This window comes from Anthonomus grandis, chromosome 1 (genome assembly GCF_022605725.1).
Source record: "Anthonomus grandis grandis chromosome 1, icAntGran1.3, whole genome shotgun sequence".
Lineage (NCBI taxonomy): Eukaryota > Metazoa > Arthropoda > Insecta > Coleoptera > Curculionidae > Anthonomus > Anthonomus grandis.
In genome coordinates, this window is record NC_065546.1 from 24,915,070 (window position 1) to 24,933,709 (window position 18,640).

The 18,640-nt window shown below is 35.3% G+C and overlaps 2 protein-coding genes across 2 annotated transcripts; both read left to right on the forward strand.

Moving 5' to 3' along the window:
• Window positions 1-3,066: 3,066 nt before the first annotated feature.
• LOC126744367 (uncharacterized) lies at window positions 3,067-10,746 on the forward strand. The gene is made up of 5 exons (XM_050451740.1): window positions 3,067-3,473; window positions 3,533-3,656; window positions 4,464-4,800; window positions 6,131-6,280; window positions 7,073-10,746. The coding sequence occupies exons 1-5, from the start codon at window positions 3,067-3,069 to the stop codon at window positions 10,744-10,746; spliced, it is 4,692 nt and encodes a 1,563-aa protein (XP_050307697.1).
• A 579-nt stretch (window positions 10,747-11,325) lies between these two features.
• LOC126744393 (uncharacterized) lies at window positions 11,326-12,246 on the forward strand. Its single transcript, XM_050451781.1, has one exon. The coding sequence runs from the start codon at window positions 11,326-11,328 to the stop codon at window positions 12,244-12,246; it is 921 nt and encodes a 306-aa protein (XP_050307738.1).
• Window positions 12,247-18,640: the final 6,394 nt, after the last annotated feature.

Sequence of the window (18,640 nt, forward strand, 5' to 3'; positions counted from 1 at the left end):
GAATCACCTTTTGTACCAACTCCTCAAATTTCTCCTTATCCTGGAAGTTCATGCTCTTCTTCATCCACGTATAGTACACAAGTTACGCATCCATTTGCTTTACATGCAAATTATACAACTACAATCCATGAGACAGCTGTGGAGCAAGAATTATCGACCGATTTGCTTGAACTTTAGATAAACAGGGTATCTAATTAAATCTTTTAAAACTTTTTCTCAGAATTATACTTTTGTTCAATTAATTATATTTAATTTGATAAAAAATTAATTTTTACTCGCCTAATAGTAATCACCAGTCTTTCTTCGGAGAGAATTGGCTGTTTGTATCAGTTGCACCATGTTTTTGATAGACGTTGCTCAGTTTTTCCCAACACATAATTAAATGTATTTAATGTCACTCTCATATACGAAAAAAACCGTTCTTCATGTTGTTTCAAAGTCAGAAATAGGTGATGATATTCTCCATAAACTTTTCGCTCCTTATTTAGGGGATGAACTCCTTGCCTTCGTCTTTGTATTTGGAGAAAAACATTTTCCAAAAGCACACATTCGTCATCGGAGGATGAGCTGGACATCTTACCTTCACTTTCGGCTTTATACTAGCAGTTAACCAGCTTTCTTTATGAACGCACAAGCGGGAAAACCGTCGCCGGTATTCAGCGCCGAAATTAGGCGCTTGCTAACCTGCTTTCTTTGTGTGTGTACCTTAATGTAAGGAAATGCAGTCTTGTGGTAAGTGTTGTAAGACCCATGCATAACACTGTTAAGGACAAGTAAGAAAAGATGTTTATATAGGAATCTCCAATTTTAGACCTTGAGCAATGTAGCACCAACCTCAGTTAATAAAATAAATTTTCACTAGATTTCAAGAAAAAATTCACTTTTTTGGCTCATAGTATTTGTAAACGAGTTATTTATACGTGTACAAAGTCAAATTGTCCTATATGCGTTTTAAGTGCTTTATTTAATACCTAAATGTTTTGTCCTAGCTGAATAAATTCCCAGGTTTGCTAAGATAAATTGTCCGATCTCACATATACTAAGAAAATATGCCCGTTTTTACTTTAAAAATGCAGTTAGGACTATTTAAGCTAGCATTTTGTGTTAAACGATATCAGTAAGGACAATTAAGCGTAGCATGACAGAAGCACCTGGTGTAACATAACCTTAAATTATTGATAATAAAAGGTGTGTTGTTATACAGTTATTTGTAAGACTTTGTGAGTTTTTTTGCATTTTTAAGCAAACTAATATTGCGAGAAATGGATGCAGGGTAAGTTTAACAATGTTACCTTATATTTAATCAATAATTGATTTTAATTCTGGTTTGTAGTAGCAGTAGTGCATCTGGTATCCAGAACAGCAATAGTAGATGTAAAAAACGTATGCTATTTCTTGCTTTAAATAACCAACTCAAAGAAAAATTAAATGTTGTCAGAAAATCTAAACAGAATAAAGCCAAAAAAGATGATAAAGATCCGGTGCCAGAACTGTCCAATGATTACGACCAAAATTTAAGTAAAAATAAGTCGGATTCTAGTTTCGAATACAGCCCCCCAAGTAAAAAAATACGCATATTGTCCAATGTTTTGCTATCCCCCGGATGTTCCAATCAGGTAACCTTAAGTACTTCAAGTTATTCGAATATCGAAGTAGAAGAACGTAAAGAGAATCTATCAAATATAGAACCAGAAGAGAACGAACTTAACTCTGTTCAGGATTTTATTCGGGACATTATTTTACAAGATATTATAAATAAAGCCATTGATAAAGCTGAGTGTAAACGTTATACAAAAACTGGAGAAATAAGAAAAAGAAAAAAATTTGAATAACCACTCGTTGAAAGGAAGAAACAAAAAATAGAGTTACATAAGAGCTCATAAAGTTAAAAGATCATGTAAATGCAAACTCAATTGCTCCAGAAAAATCTGGTATAGTAGGCAAAAAGACATTAATAAACAATACTGGGTATTGCTAAAAGAACAACAAAAGCAGTTTGTTATGAGCTGCGTAGAACCAAGTAAAAAAAAACGAAGTACAATTAAAAAGCAAACTTCACCAAGAGTTTATTCCTATAAATATAATTTAATATCAGAGAAAGCCGAAAAGGTGTGTGTTTGCAAGATATTTTTGTTAGCGACATTGGGCTATGAGAAAGATAATGACAGAATGTTGAAAAACATTCGTAAAACGGATTCAAAATCGATAGTACCTAAAAAAGATGGAAGAAAACGATCACACCCACACAAAGTAGACAGGGACACAATTATTGGGCATGTTAATTCATTCAACCCCACAATATCTCACTACAGAAGAGAGCACGCTCCTCTTAAAAAATACCTTCCCAGTGATATAAATATGAATTTTCTTACGAATTATACCGAAAAATTGTTACTAATGACCTAAATATATCCTTCGCGAACTTAGGAAATGAAGAATGCTGGGACTGCGAAGAATTTAATATACACAAAAAAGCCACATCTCATGAAGCTGATGCGGAAAACGTTGCCAACTGTGATGTGTGCAAAAAATTGAAAATTCATAAAGTAAAGGCCACTAACGCGAGACAAAATTATCAGGAAGATGCAGAGAAAATAAAACAAGATGATGAAATTTATGTAGCTGCTGATTTGCAAAAGGTAAAATGTTTATTTAAGAATTTGCATATAATTACTTAAACACAGTTTTGTTAATTTTCAGGTGATCATGCTTCCCCGATTGGAAACATTCAAAGAAATTATTTTCACGGCACGTATAGTAGAATGAGAGCTTCGTTTCACTTGGTAAGAAATCCAGTACGTACCCTTTGGCTGTGTTGTGGCATGAGGGAATCGCTGGCAGATCCAAAGATGATATCATTTCTACTTTCTATGCGTTTTTTCAGGCAAATAGGGACATTAAACATATAACAATTTGGCTTGATAATTGTTCGAGCTATTTCAACCATACATGAACAAGGGTCATTCTCTTTTTACTGACAACTTTTATACCAGTCCAACTTTGTCAACATTTCTATTTGAAAATAAAACCAATTCATGTGGTACCGTAACACAAGATAGGAAAGAAATGCCAATTTTAGACAAAAAACTTGAGAGGGGTGAATGTGAAAGGAGAAGCAGTGAAAATATGTTAGTGGTTAAATGGAATGATTGGCGAGATGTCACTATGCTGACTACACTACACGAGAATAAAATGGTCAGTCTTCCAAAGAAGGATAGGGTCACAAATGAAAACCTTCAGAAGCCATTATGTGTCTTGGAGTATAACAACCAAATGGGAGCTGTCGACCGAAGTGATATGATGATCAGCAGCACTGATTCAAGGCGCAAAAGCATTAAATGGTATAAAAAATTATTTTTTCATACCATTGATATAAGCTTATTGAATGCTCATGCCATGTATTTGACACAAAGTTCAGCAAAAGTTCCACTGGCCACATTTCAACTTGCAGTGATTAGGCAGTTGTTGGAAAGGTACCTATAATATATATTTCTTTTTGTCTAAAAATAGTTCTATATTTCGATTTTTGCAGGCTTCAAAAAAGAGCTTCGAGATCTGTTCACCTGGATCTTAGAAATAAAAGACTCACACAAAGATATTTTCCCGATCTGGTTACAGTCAGGGAAGGCAGCAAATCGGCCTATAGGAGAGGCTATGTATGTTCTCACAGCAAACAAAAACCTAGGAAAAGAAAAGAAACCAAATATATGTGTAAGGAATGTGATGTTGGGTTGTGCCCAGCTCCATGCTTCAAAATATATCATGAAGAAACCCACTTCTGAAGTAAATATGTCTTTTGAGCTTTTTTAGTATGATGTGCTCTTTGTTTTTTTTTTGTATTTAGGTATTAGTTCTAGAGCTTCAATTTCAGTAATAATTGACCTTCTTTAGTTCGATTTACTGTTGTTTGTGGTTCTAAGTATGTTTTAATAAAATAAAAAAAGAATTATACTGTTTTATGTTTTCGTCGGATATAACCGTCACCGGGTCATATGACCATCCAAAAATTCTGGTCCAGCAAGATCATTACACAAATTACAAGATCATTACACAAGCATGAGGATTCTGCAGAGCATATTAAAAGTGCATTATCCTTAAAAAACTTTGAAAGGAATTAAAATACCATTGCCAATGCTCTTCAGGCAAATGCTTGAATTTACAAGGTGCAGTTTAATGAAAAAGTGAGATTAAACAGATTTATACTTTGTAACGTCATTGACGCAGTTTTGTATCTTGCTCAGCAAGAATTAGCATTTCGCGGCCACGACGAAAGTAGTGACTTGGTAAATCGCGGTAATTTTAAAGAACTAGAACTTGAAGTGAAAAATCAGTATCAAAAAATAAAAAATGTTTTAACCGGCGACTCAAAGGCAATCCAAAACGAAATGATTGAATGTGTTTCGGACCATATAAATGACCACGTTAAAAATGAAATAAATGATTCATTTTGTTTTTCTGTTCAGGTTGATGACACAACAGATATAACTCAGTGCTCTCAGTGCTCAATTATTATATGGCTTGTCAATTTAGAAGGCTTATTAGTAGAAAGGTTTCTGGGATTTAATGACGTTAGCTCTGATAGAATTGCAGAAAACTTATTTTCTGTATTGGACAACATTTTCGATAAATTTGACTATACGAATAAATTAGTAGGACAGTGTTATGACGGAGCCAGCGTGATGGCAGGACATCTCAATGGACTTCAACACAAGGTTAAAGAAAAGGCGCCCAAAGCTATATTTGTTCATTGCCTTGCTCACCGGCTTAATCTAGTGTTGCAACAAAGCTTTAAAAAAATCTGTAAATGTCGTATTTTCTTTACAAACCTTAGTGGAGTTCCGTCCTTTTTTCATCATTCAGCAAAAAGAACACATATTCTTACCTCAATTTGTACAAGACGTATACCGACCATCACAGAAACTCGATGGTCTTCAAACTCAAAATTAATTAATAGTGTAGTAAAGGAATGGCCAAAATTAAAAGAAGTTTTTGAAGCAATTATTAATTCTGACGAATCCGAGGACAAATCAATTCGGCTTGCCTCGGGATTTTTAAAAGATATGAACGACTTTGACTTTACTTTTTTGTCATTAGTGTTTGATGATATATTTTCTATCACAGATTATATTATTCGACATTCTTCAAAAAAAAAAAATTGGACATGAATTTTTGTATATCTCACATAAACACTGTTTATGGGAAACTTAACAGTAAGCGAAATGAGGATGATTTTAGCGCTATTTTTTGACAGAGCTAATGTCATTACTGAAATAGAATATTCCATAGGACGATTTGCTAATTTTTCAGAGAGGACGAAATTAAAGGACAGTACAGAGCTCTCTTACGAGATTTTGGATCATATTTTAATGGAAATGAAAGTAAGGTTTGCAGATTGTGAAAAGTTAAAATTTCTTGGTCTAGCTGACATTAAAAAATTTACAACCTATAATCAATCATTTCCTACTAATTCATTTAAAAATTTGTTGGAGTTATATGATGGGACATTCTCAAAAAGTCAACGCCTTAAATCTGAACTTAGCCTCATATTTGCAAATGAAAGTTATAGCAATATTTCGCTACAGGAGTTAGTGAAACAAATTGGTGAAAACAAAGACATTTTTACTGAGGCCTATACACTTTTTTCGCTAATTTTAACGATACCGTCGACAAGTGTTTTAGTGGAACGCATTTTTTCTTGCCTTAACCGCCTAAAGACTTAAAATACCATATCTCAGGAAAGGCTTTCTTCATTGGCCAGTATTTACGTACATACAATTACGTACAATATTAACACGTTAGACTTTTTTCTATGGGGTCATTTGAAATCTATTGTGTTTACTCCCCAACCTGAAAGTTTGGATGAACTTCGTCAACGCATCATCGACAGCTGCCATGATATCCCACCATGTTTTTGAAAATGTCCGTCAGGAATTTGCACATCGCCAATGTCATTGTTTGGCCAAAAACGGGCAACATTTTGAACACTTATTGAAATAAAAACTGATTGTTTGAAATTGGCAAATTTAAAGGGTATTTGAATGCACCGCCAATTTTGTTAGAAGTATTGATTATTTTAATTGACCAATAACAATCCATATCCGCGTGCATGCGTCAATGATGGCTTGGACAGGTGCACGCTTCCTCCCGCGAGAGACGGGCTTTTTGATCGGTACCATCGTACGATACGCATCGAAACGTAGAATAGCGTGTGTGTTGAGAAAACTGGCCGGCCAACCATCTAATCTACAGTTCTACAGTATACCAATTCATCGAGTGTCAGGTAAGTCGTTATTGACGCCGTAAATTTGTAATTGTTTTCTTTTTCTTATTTTCTTTTGCGTGTGAAGTTCACGCTGGTCCTTCAATACCTATTATTTGTCCTTTCCAAAAGGAGCCCCCCAAACATTTGATCCTCGCGAGCCAAATAAATCGAATCGTCCTTAAAATTTACAGTCTATTTAACTATCCAAAAGTGTTTAATCGCAACCTTGGTTTGAAGTCCATAGCAAGACGCAGATATTTCCGTTAAAAAAAAAACATTTGTTTACCATTTTTTATAGCAACGCTTGACCAAGTAGCATTCCTATGACACTGGTGTCGATTTCCATTTGTCCGAGTAATGTGCGGTTGCAATAACCGATAACCGGTTAGTTTTTAACCCATTGTTGTGACAGGTGACAAGACATAACGTCAATGTTTTGTTATTGTTTACCTAACCCAATTTTTGATTGTTTACCTTTGTGATTTTGCCCAATAGAAATTTGAACTTTAACTCTTTGATTGATAAAAGTTCATTTTTACCGACCAATATACCCTTTTGTGATTCAACGTTATTCCGGCGTTGTTTATACCAGTGATTTATCCACAAATCTTCCGATTTGTTTGGATACCCCATTCCATTAACGTTTATTGTGGAACGTTAAATTATTAGTGCTTCATTCCTTTGTGATATTCGACGTTATTCCGGCGTTGTCTATACCAGTGTTATATACACAAACCTAACGATTTGTCTGGATACCAATTTCCATTAATTCCATATTGTGGAGTTTTATTTAGTATTTACCATTCTTAGTTACCATCATGTCTACAAATCAGCCAGTAGCAGCTAAATTAATAAAGAAGCGTCAGTCCTATATTAAACGCTTAGAAGCCATATATAATTTGGCTATTGAGTGTCAAAACCATCCTTCCAAGTTGAATTTACTGAGAGCCCGCGCTGAGGATTTCCCTAGTATTTGTTCTTCTTTTGAGACTTTGCATTTAGACATTTTAGCTTGCTCTGATGATGACAAACAGGATGAGCAACATTCTCTTGGAAATACCTTTGATGAAATGAAATATGTTGTTCATTCCTTGCTTCGAGAGTTACTCCCTCCAGTAGATGTTGTACCAAAAAGTGGCTGCAAAAGCAACAATCACTCCTTTAGTGAATTGCCAAGTGATGATCATGATCATGATCTTGACCTACCTAGAATTAAAGTCCCTGTCTTTTCTGGGAACAGAAGAGACTGGCCTGCCTTTTATGATCTATTTCGAACCCTTGTCCATGAGAAAAGATCCCTTTCTGATATACAAAGATTCCAACATCTCCAAATGGCTGTTCAAGGCGAAGCAGCTGAGCTTATTAGAAACATTGCCTTAACTGAAGCTAATTATCCTGTGGCTTTTAATGCTTTAATTAAGCGTTTTGAGAATAAGAGAGCCCTAGCAACTGACTATTGGCAAGCTATATATAATGCACCTCCAGCCAAAACTCACTCTGCCGGTGATCTGAGAAGACTTATCACTACCTTTTCCCAAAATATGGAGGCTTTAAATTCCTTGCAAGGAATTGATTTGTGGGATTTTACCAAATTAAATTTGCTATTGCAAAAAATTGACCCTTCCTTAAAAACCCGATTTGAAATTGAATGCAGTGATAAACCCATTCCCAGATATGGAGATTTAACTAGATTTTTAAACAAAACATGTAAAGCCTTGGAAAATAGTGTCCTTCTTAATGAACCCAAAGTAGTATCTCAATCCAATTCGAAACAAAAGGAATCTTATGACCCTAATAGATCTAAAAGAGTGGTTCCAACCAAAGCTTATATGACCAATACCGAGCAGAAATGTTTGTTCTGCAACCTGAGTTCACACCCCCTTGTAAAGTGTACCAAGTTTATTGAAGCAGAGGTTTCAGCAAGATATTCCTTTATTAAACAGCAGCATATGTGTTTCAATTGTTTCTCCAGGACTCATAGTGTTCCTAGATGTCTTGGAACCAAGGTTTGTAAAATTTGTTCCAAGAAACACCATACTTTGCTGCACTTCCAACCTATCAATGATGTTCCCAATGTTAGTGAAGTCAAGGAACCCCCTACTGTTAATGCCACTTCTGTAGTGCCTTGCTTGACAAGTGTGCTTTCCCATGAAGAACCTACTTTGTTTGCTACAGCTGAAATATCAGTGTACAATATTTCTCAAGATTTGTTTCCTTGTCGTGCTATGCTTGACTGTGCTAGTGTGGCTAATTTTGTGACCTTATCTTGTGTACAGCAACTTGCTCTACCCATTACACCTAGCCAAATTCCTATTCAAGGCATAAACAATATGTCTACAGCTTCGTCATTAGGTACAGTTAAGCTAAAGGTTTTGTCCACAACTGGCCCATGTTTGGAATTTGAAGCAATTGTTGTGCATTCCATTTGTGAAAATACCCCAACCTTTCCAATTAATCCCTCCAAGTGGAAACATTTGAGAGGTCTTGAATTAGCCGACAAGAATTTTGCTGTACCCCATGGTATAGATTTGCTCCTAGGTGTTCCTTTGTTTTCTGAGATTATTCTCCCAGGTTTTAGGAAAAGTATCAATGGTAGTCCATGTGCTATTAAAACCATATTTGGATGGATTTTAATAGGTGGCAATAATACTCCCACTAATGAATTTGTGTCATTGTGTACCTATGTGCCAAGTACCATCCCAGTTGAAAGTCCTCTTGATATCAATTTGCATAAATTTTGGGAGCTTGAGGATGTTCCAGATAAGGTTCTCTTGAGTCCTGAGGAACAGAGATGTGAAGATTTCTTTGTTTCCACTTGTTCTCAAAAACCTGATGGACGCTATGTAGTGCGTCTTCCCTTTAAGCAACCAGACATTGACTTGGGTGATACCAGACATCAAGCCTTGAGACGTTTCAATTTGTTGGAGAACAGATTGATTAGAAATCCAAGTCTTCGAAGCTTGTATAACGATTTTATGCAAGATTATTTGGATCAAAACCACATGATACCCTGTACTTCCGCTGACAATCTTTCATATTATTTTCCTCACCATTGTGTTGTCAAAGATGACAGTGGAACTACTAAAATTAGAGTTGTATTTGACGGATCCTCAAAAGGCTCTAATAACCTTAGCTTAAATGATGTTTTATTGCCAGGTCCAAAACTCCAAAACGATATTGTTACCATTTTGTTAACCTTTAGATTTTTCCCCATTGTGTTTAGCACCGATATTCGCCAAATGTATAGAATGATCGGCATCCATGAACAAGATTTAAAATACCAAAAGATTTTATGGAGGTTTGATCCTTCAAACCCTATTCAAGAATATACCTTGTGTACTGTCACTTATGGTCTAAATTGTAGTCCATATTTGGCAATCCGAACCTTACACCAATTAGCCAAGGATTATGGAAAAGAATTCCCCCTTGCTCGTGACATTCTTTTAAAGTCAACTTACGTGGATGATATAATTGGACTTGGTCATTCAGTTAAAGGAATCTTAGAACTTCAGAAGCAATTAACAGATTTACTCTTTTGTGGTGGGTTTGAGCTTCGAAAGTGGACCTCTAATTGTAAGGAGTTGTTATCCCTAGTGCCTGAATCACATCAACACAATATCTCCTTTAATGACAATGCCAATTGTACCTTAAAAATTCTGGGGTTACAGTGGAACCCAGTGTTAGATGTATTTTCCTATTCAGTAAAACCAATCGCGCGTGAGTGCACCAAAAGAGTTATCTTGTCCGAAATAGCCAAGATTTATGATCCATTAGGGTTTGTAGCTCCAGTTGTATTAGTTGCCAAGTGCCTTATTCAGCGTCTTTGGATTCAAGGCGTTGGATGGGATGAAGTTCCTACTTCAGATGTCGTTAGCCAATGGCAAGTGTATGTCTCCCAACTTCCTTTATTATCCTCATTTGCGATTCCACGTCACGTAACTATTTCTGATGCTGTTTGCACTGAATTACATGGTTATTGTGATGCATCTTTGTTAGCCTATGGTGGTGTCTTATACATGAGACAAATTGATTCTGAAGGTAACGTACATGTAAATTTACTATGCGCAAAAAGTAAGGTGTGTCCTTTAAAGGTTCTATCCGTTCCCCGATTGGAGACATGTGCAGCCTTGCTTCTTTCCAATTTGATGCATTTTGTGATTACCAATTCTCCCATTAAATTTGACAGAATCTATGCTTGGTCTGACTCCAGTGTAGCCTTGTATTGGATTAAAAGTCATCCTTCCCGGCTTAAGACTTTTGTAGCCAATCGTGTTCAGCAGATCCAAGATAGAATTCCTCCCAATAGGTGGTTTCACATCAGTGGTGTAGGAAACCCTGCTGATTGCCTTTCTCGTAGTTTGTTGCCCAAGCAATTGCTTGACCATCCGTTATGGTTCAATGGCCCCCCATGGTTAAAGTTGTCTCACGAACTCTGGCCAACCCCTTTAGAGTTCGATCCAAAGGATAATCCGATTGCGCTTTAAGAAGAACGCAAAGTTACTTGTAATTTAACCATACCAGAAAATTCATGTGTTGTAATTAGGCTGCTTGAGCGGTTTTCTTCCTTAAAAACTGTTCAACACATCGTAGCATATTGCATACGGTTCCGGGATAAAGGTCTAAAGAAAAGATCACTTCCCTTATCCCAAAGTTTAAGTGCTGATGAGATATATCAAGCTACTTGTATCATTGTTAAATCTGTCCAAGACAAAGTCTTTGTTGAGGAAATTAAATGCCTAAAAACCAATTTAGCTACCCCTAAACCCTTTAGAAAACTTGCCCCGTTTTTGGACTCCCATGGAGTCGTCAGGGTGGGCGGACGTCTGCGCCATTCTGATTTACCATTTGATGCCAAGCATCCCATGCTTCTTCCCAGAGATCATCGATTGACCTCGTTAATTATTGAAATGTTTCATAAAGATCATGGCCATCCTGGTCCACGTCTTTAACAATATCTTTTAAGACAGCAATTTTGGATCTTATCTATTGGTAGAGCCGTAAATTCTGTCCTATCCCAATGTTTTAGATGTCATAGAGTGAAACCAATTCCGTTTTCCCCCTTCATGAGTGATATACCCAAAGTTCGTATTTCCCAAGTTAAACCATTTTCACAGTGTGGAGTGGATTATATGGGCCCCATACCACTTACCATGTCTAGGCGTAGAGGTGTTCAAAGCCAAAAGGGCTATATATGTCTGTTTGTGTGCATGGTTACCAAAGCCCTACACCTAGAAGTAGCGTCCGATTTGTCCTCTGAATGCTTTTTAGCGGCATTTAGACGCTTTGTTTCACGTCGTGGCAGATGCTCTGATATGTACAGTGACCAAGGCACCAATTTTGTAGGTGCTTCCCGAATGCTTTTGTTCTATCTGCAGGGTTCGGCGGAAACGTTGACTATTCAATGGCACTTTAATCCGCCTTCCGCACCACACTTCGGAGGCCTGTGGGAGGCAGGTGTTAAATCGGTTAAAGCGCATCTTGCGAGAGTGATAGGTCAACAAGTATTATCCTTTGAGGAAATGTCCACTGTTTTGGCGCAATGTGAAGCCATTTTGAATTCCAGACCACTCTGTGAGATGAGTTCCAACCCCAATGATTTAGAGTGTCTGACTCCTGGTCATTTCCTGACCATGGAAGCTCTTACCGCCCCTCCTGATGAGGCACTAATCGATATCCCTTTTCATCGACTGAAACGTTGGCAATTGATTCAGCAATTGCACCAAAGCTTCTGGAAACGTTGGTCTTTGGAATACCTAAATCGATTGCAACAACGCAATAAATGGACTCTCCCTGACCGTTGTCCAAAAGTTGGCTCTCTTGTCGTAATCAAAGACAATAACCAACCCCCTCTTAATTGGCTTATTGGTAGGCTGGAAAGGATTTACTCCAGTCCCGATAACGTTCCCAGAGTTGTGCAAATTCGTACAACGAAAGGACTATTGGACCGACCCCTAATAAAGGTTTGTCCTTTGCCATCTCAATAAGTTTGAGACCATTCTTTGTTTATTTTATTATTTCCTTTTTTTTTCCTTTTTTCATTATTTTCTCGGTTGTGTGTTGTTCTACCAATGGATGAAATTATAATTTGAATTAGCTAACCATTTTTATTTTGTTGTTTATTGAGGAGTTTTGCTATGGAAATCCTTATCAGGTGTTATTACACACTTGACCTTTTAAGTTGCCTAACAGAAAAAATTGTATTTTTTGGTGGGCGGAATGTTTGGAATTGGCAAATTTAAAGGGTATTTGAATGCACCGCCAATTTTGTTAGAAGTATTGATTATTTTAATTGACCAATAACAATCCATATCCGCGTGCATGCGTCAATGATGGCTTGGACAGGTGCACGCTTCCTCCCGCGAGAGACGGGCTTTTTGATCGGTACCATCGTACGATACGCATCGAAACGTAGAATAGCGTGTGTGTTGAGAAAACTGGCCGGCCAACCATCTAATCTACAGTTCTACAGTATACCAATTCATCGAGTGTCAGGTAAGTCGTTATTGACGCCGTAAATTTGTAATTGTTTTCTTTTTCTTATTTTCTTTTGCGTGTGAAGTTCACGCTGGTCCTTCAATACCTATTATTTGTCCTTTCCAAAAGGAGCCCCCCAAACACTGATATTTTCATGTTTTTGTTTTCTATCTGAACAAATTAAGATAAACAAAGATTTTTCTAATTTTCTCGAAAAGGAATCGACCGATTTAAAAAAATCAAACGTCAGAATAAAAGAATTCGAAAGACCTTTTAAACAAGCTATTACTCGATACCCCTTGCCATTTAAAATTTTTAAGGGGATGACCCTGGGGGGCAATGGGTGAAAGGGTGTGAAGTAATTTTAGGTTAGAAAGTTGTCCCCCTTGACAAACCTTTTGACGTATTTTGGCGTTTTTTTTTTTAACAGTGGTTTTCGTAAGATATTTACAGATATTCGTCTACCTGCTTCGAAGTGTAAAGGTAATGAAGGTTACGAGGTGCAGAAAAAGCAAACTTTTTCATCAGAAAAACGTATTTTAAATAGGTTTCTCGCGAATTTTTTTGCAAAATAATGGGATTTTTTAAAGTCTGTTAACATAAACTTGTTCCAAGTTTCAATCCTATCGATTAAATAGAACAGGTTCTAACATGGGGTTGAAAATATTACACGTAAAACCCTATGACCCGAGATAAAAAAAATGCACTGTATACTTAATACACTTCAAGTCTAGATTCAGCTCAATATTTGGGAGAAGTGGCTGTACGAATTGAATTTTTGGTACTGGACCTTAAGTTTAGTGATGGGAGTGGCAGATCATAGTAGGTAAATGGTTCTGTGAATTTCTGTAGAATTACCCTGCAGATGAGATCTTTAATCTCTATAACTAATTCCCATTAAGGTGGTTTTCCTTTCACTCTACCAGATATTGTTTTATTTAATATCACAAATTGCAGTTTATATCAAAACGGAATCGACAATTTGTATTAATATCCCATCCTGGTTAGGTCAATTACAACATCAAATTACCTTAATTGTTTTATCAGAAAACATCATAGAACTGTGAGTTAAATGAATATCAAAAAATATACTACAACACGTCCTACAAAGTGTTACTTCACAGATGCCCTACTCAATTCAGGCTCTACACTTTAAAGGCTGGTGTTCCTGGTTATTTCATACTATCTGGAAAAGTACAAAATAATGTCAAATGGTTGACTATTGGTATTCAATTTCCGAACGTTTTCAATGTAGTTTTTCACTTCGACAATAACCAAAAAGAAAGTTATCACCTATTATAATACATAACACATCTTACAAAGTGCTCCTGCAAAGATGCCTTACTCAATTCAGGACCTTGCACTTTGAAAGCTGGTGTTTTGGCATTGTATAAACTAATAAACATAATACAGCAGTGATGACCTTATTGATGAAATCAGGCTCACGATTTCAAGTTGGTTTAGAATATATTTATCATTCTTTAACCTTTCGGAATAGATACCTTGTAAAATCCATAAATTAGTCACAAAGATAGTGACAAAGTAGAAAATTAAAATATAATAAAAATTAAAATGGGAAAATCCTGAAACCGAAGCATTTGATTTTCTGTTTGGTTATCCGATTGGTTCCTAGGTGTCGGTGTAGAAAATTATCGTGAATACCATTTATATGTATATCCTCCCTATTGATTATCTCCTCACTTATATTTCCTCAATCCAGTAGCCAAGTATTGAACCTATAAGGGTTGAAAAATTAAAACACAAAATCCAGTAGTAACCTTTTATTAGTTTATCCCATTAATAATAAATAAGCGGCAGAATGTTGAATGAACTTTCACAAGATTGAAAATGATACTTGCGTTTGCGGAGAATAATTATTATAAGAGCGAAACTTTTATTATGCGCTCGTGACAAATCGAGCGATTTCCGGCCCTGCCTCACATAAACGCTAATAACTTTGGTTCTATCGCGATTTTTTTTTTTTTTTTACCGTTTTATGTACGAAGGATGAGCGTATATAATAGTAAAAAAAAATTTCGCCACATCCACCCCGATGGGGTGGGCGTAGCAAAAAACGGTTTTTTGACGAACAAATTTTGATTAAGCCGTTCTGGAAAACTGACCGAGCTGAATTTTCTGAAACTCATTGACGTTAAAGGCCTTTATATAAAGCAGCTCTGAAAGGGCGCTTTTTAAGATAAACCCTTTAGAAGTCGGATTTTTCTGTGAATGAATTTTGAACTTTTTGCGAGGTACCTCGCGGACTTAAACGGTTGTGGGGCCTAAACGGTAACGTTCCCGATAATGCGGACAAAACAGCCCTTTTCTACGTAAATGTAGCTTTCTTTTTTGTTAAAACTATTTTTTTCAAAAAGGAAACTTCTTCCGAGATAAACGAGCTCAAACTTTTGTATTTTGAGAGTTTTGAATTTTTGAGAAATAATTTTTTTTTTAGTTCTTAATTTTTTTTACTTCTAAATTTTTTTTTTACACTATTTGAAAGTTTAATCCTTTAGTATTAAATAGAGTTATTATTCATGGCACTACGTATTATACAGGGTGAGCTGTGTTAACAGATATAAACCCCTTTTGGAGCCTTTTTTTGACCGTTTTTTTCTTAATAACTCTTTAAATCACCTTTTCTGAAATGACCGGACACTATCTGGCTATAATCCACTAAAAACCATTTTTCTTTAAATGTTACCGTTTTTCCACAACGCGCTGTTATTTAAGAAAAACCCCAAAAAATAAGCCGGTCCAATCAACCAGTCATACCCTGGAGACACAGGGAGTCAGCTCATGGTACAATATAGTTAGTGGTCCAGCACCCAATGTTAAAGCATACGGAGTACGGACGACGTCACTATCGAGTCGCACATGGCCAGATGACGCAACCGCGGGGTTTTCGGTGTCATGGCGGCAAATTCTACGTTCGGGCGGATCCGACTTTTTCAATTCGAAAATTAGCGGCTTAAAATGGGTGGAAATGATCAGGAATTGGTAGTGACGATATCAGGAAATTTTAAATTTTACGAATATGTGCATATCGAATGGTTTTTACTGCGGCGGGAAAATTCGCCGCGCATCTGACGTCTCCATCTTATTTACATTTTTTACGGGCCCATTTGCGTTTCAAATTAGAGTAGTAAAAGCGGTTTTAGAGAAGGATGGGAGATGTCTGGCAACAATTATAAACGTGTCATGTTCGTCTCGTGAAGTCACGAGTTATTTATGGGAACAATTTTGAACGGTTTTTTGATTAATTACTAGGATAAATAAATTGAATATAAATATATATTTGAAATATACAGAGAGTATTGATATTACGGGATATTTATGCGGATAATAATACTATAAAAATAGAATTATACGGGGAGTTTTAAGGTTTTAGGGCATTTATAAGGAAAATATTATTTATAATAATAGTAATAGCAGCATAAAGGTTAGGACAAGGTATAAATATCTGGAAATAAATAACAGTAATAATAGTTTTATTTTAGTTAGGGTTCTTTTAGTGGGGGTTGCTAAATTGGTAATAAATTTATATTAATAGTTTACCAATTTGGAAAAAAAGATATTGGATGCGGTGTTGAAAAAAGTGTATTTTTTTACTATATTACTGATATCACGGCTTTTATAGCTTCTATTCAATAAGTTGATCAATTTTTTTATTCTTTTTTTCCCTTAAATTTTTTTTTATTTTATTATAATTGCCTTTTACAATAAAAATACAAAAAAAAACAAGAAACAAACCTCTTTTTCCTATCCTAATACATTGCTTCTTATGGGACCTGATCTTTCTCTTTAGATTGTGACACTCGTATGAATCGTGGAAAAATTTGTCATAAAGCTTTTTTATTACTTTTTAAGTCGTCTTTAAGCAGAAAAAAGAAATTTTGAATTCGGAGCATATTTTGAAAAAATGCTCATTTTGACCCGGATTTTGTTCGAAAATCGAAAAATGCAAAGAAATAGGTTTTCTGTTCGTTTTAGAGTCAAATCGGTATAATCTTTTTTAAAGGTACTCTGAAGTAGTACAGGATAGAAAAATAAAAACTTAAAATTTTTCCATAGGGCTCATGATAATTCAATATTTATGTTTTATAGTTTCTTTCAATTTTCTCCGATTCTATGATAGCCAGAACGGATTCGTTTTGACATACGGATACATCATAATATTTCTGAGAACTTTTGTTTGAAACAAAAAGTTATCAGACTTACAGTTAATTTAGAAAAAAAAAACAATTTTTTGAAATTTTTCGTAGGTCCCTTTCGATTTTCGACCAAAAAAAAATTATTTTTTAGTTGAGTTTTTTTACTGGAAATTGTTAGTTTAGGGCTTACTTTAAAATTTGCCAATAGTCATTTTAGGAAAAAAAATGGTACGGTGGGAAAAAAAAACAGTTTTCCTTTGTTTTTCCCACATTTTTACTTATATCTCGGCTTCTATAGTTTTGATTCATTTCGTTTTTGGTTTCTTTTATTCCTTATTCTCCTCCTGTCAATTCTTTTTATATCTTATTACTATTGGCTTTCAAAAATAAATTTGAAAAATAAAAAAAAAATCTCTCGGATTCAGATAGAACATTGAAAAATTATACCGAACGTTCCTATAAAAAAAATTCCTACAGGCCTTTACGAAGTTACAGCCTCCTAAAGGACGCTGCTGGAAATTGGTTTTTCATAAATTACTTTTAAACTACCCGGTAGAATTTAATAAAAATCTTAGGTGATGAACACTATTAGGGACCTCTTAAAATGACATCCTTAAAATACATTTACCTTGTTTACTTTACCAGGGGCGGACTAGGTTGTACACTTTAATGCATATATTTTTAACACCCTGTATGTTAAAGTCTAAAAAAAATAAATTTGGATACCTTGAACCCTAGGCTAAAAAAAGGTACTCTTGTTCATTATCGATAAAATGAACCGTTTTGGAGAAAAAAAATAATAAACGAGTCCATGTTTTTTTTTATTTTTTTTTATTGAGATAAGTACGCTTGTTATTTAAAGACCAGAAAATTTCGATGTAAGTCATTTAATTTACAAAAAGTACATGTTCCTAAAAATACAGTGCTGTCCTAAAAAATACTTTTATAACATATTTCTTATTTATTATACGTTTATTTCTTTTTTGTTATTCTTAAGATAAAAACTAAACATAAAAAAAAAACTAAAAAAATAATGTAAACCAATTATATTGTACCTGACTTATTTATCGGATTTTTTGCATTTTTGAACGCATTATTGTTACAAACGTTGCTATACTCTAAATTTAGCAAATACCTATCATTTAAACCTAATATTTGTCAACATATTCATCCTTTATTTGATAATATTTTTTTAATTTTTGTATTTTTTGGTAACTTTTAATTTAAATTACGTCAACATATGGAGTTTACTTTTATTGAGTATGCAGATATGCATCTTATGTATGGTCTGGCGTCTTGCAATGCATTGGAAGCAAAAAGATTGTACGAAGAAAGATTTCCCACTCGCATTATTCCGGATCAGAAAATATTTCAACGTGTTGATCAACGTCTAAGGGAAACTGGTAGGTTTCTGTTTTCCACTTAATGAGGTAATACTACTAAATTTCCTTATTGCAATTTTAGGATGTTTTGAAAAAAAAAAGAATAATGGTGGTCGGAGGAGAACAGCACGTACAGTGCAATTGGAAGAAAATATTTTAGACGCTGTAGCTGACACTCCTACGAGTACTCGAAAATTAGCCGCTCAGCTTCATTCGTCCAAAACAATTGTACATATGGTACTTCAAGAACAACTGTTGTACCCATATCACTTACACAAAGTGCATGAACTACTGCCCAGAGATTTTGCTCCTAGAATACACTTCGCAAACTGGCTGTTAGATCAGCAGCGAAATAACCCTAACTTTAT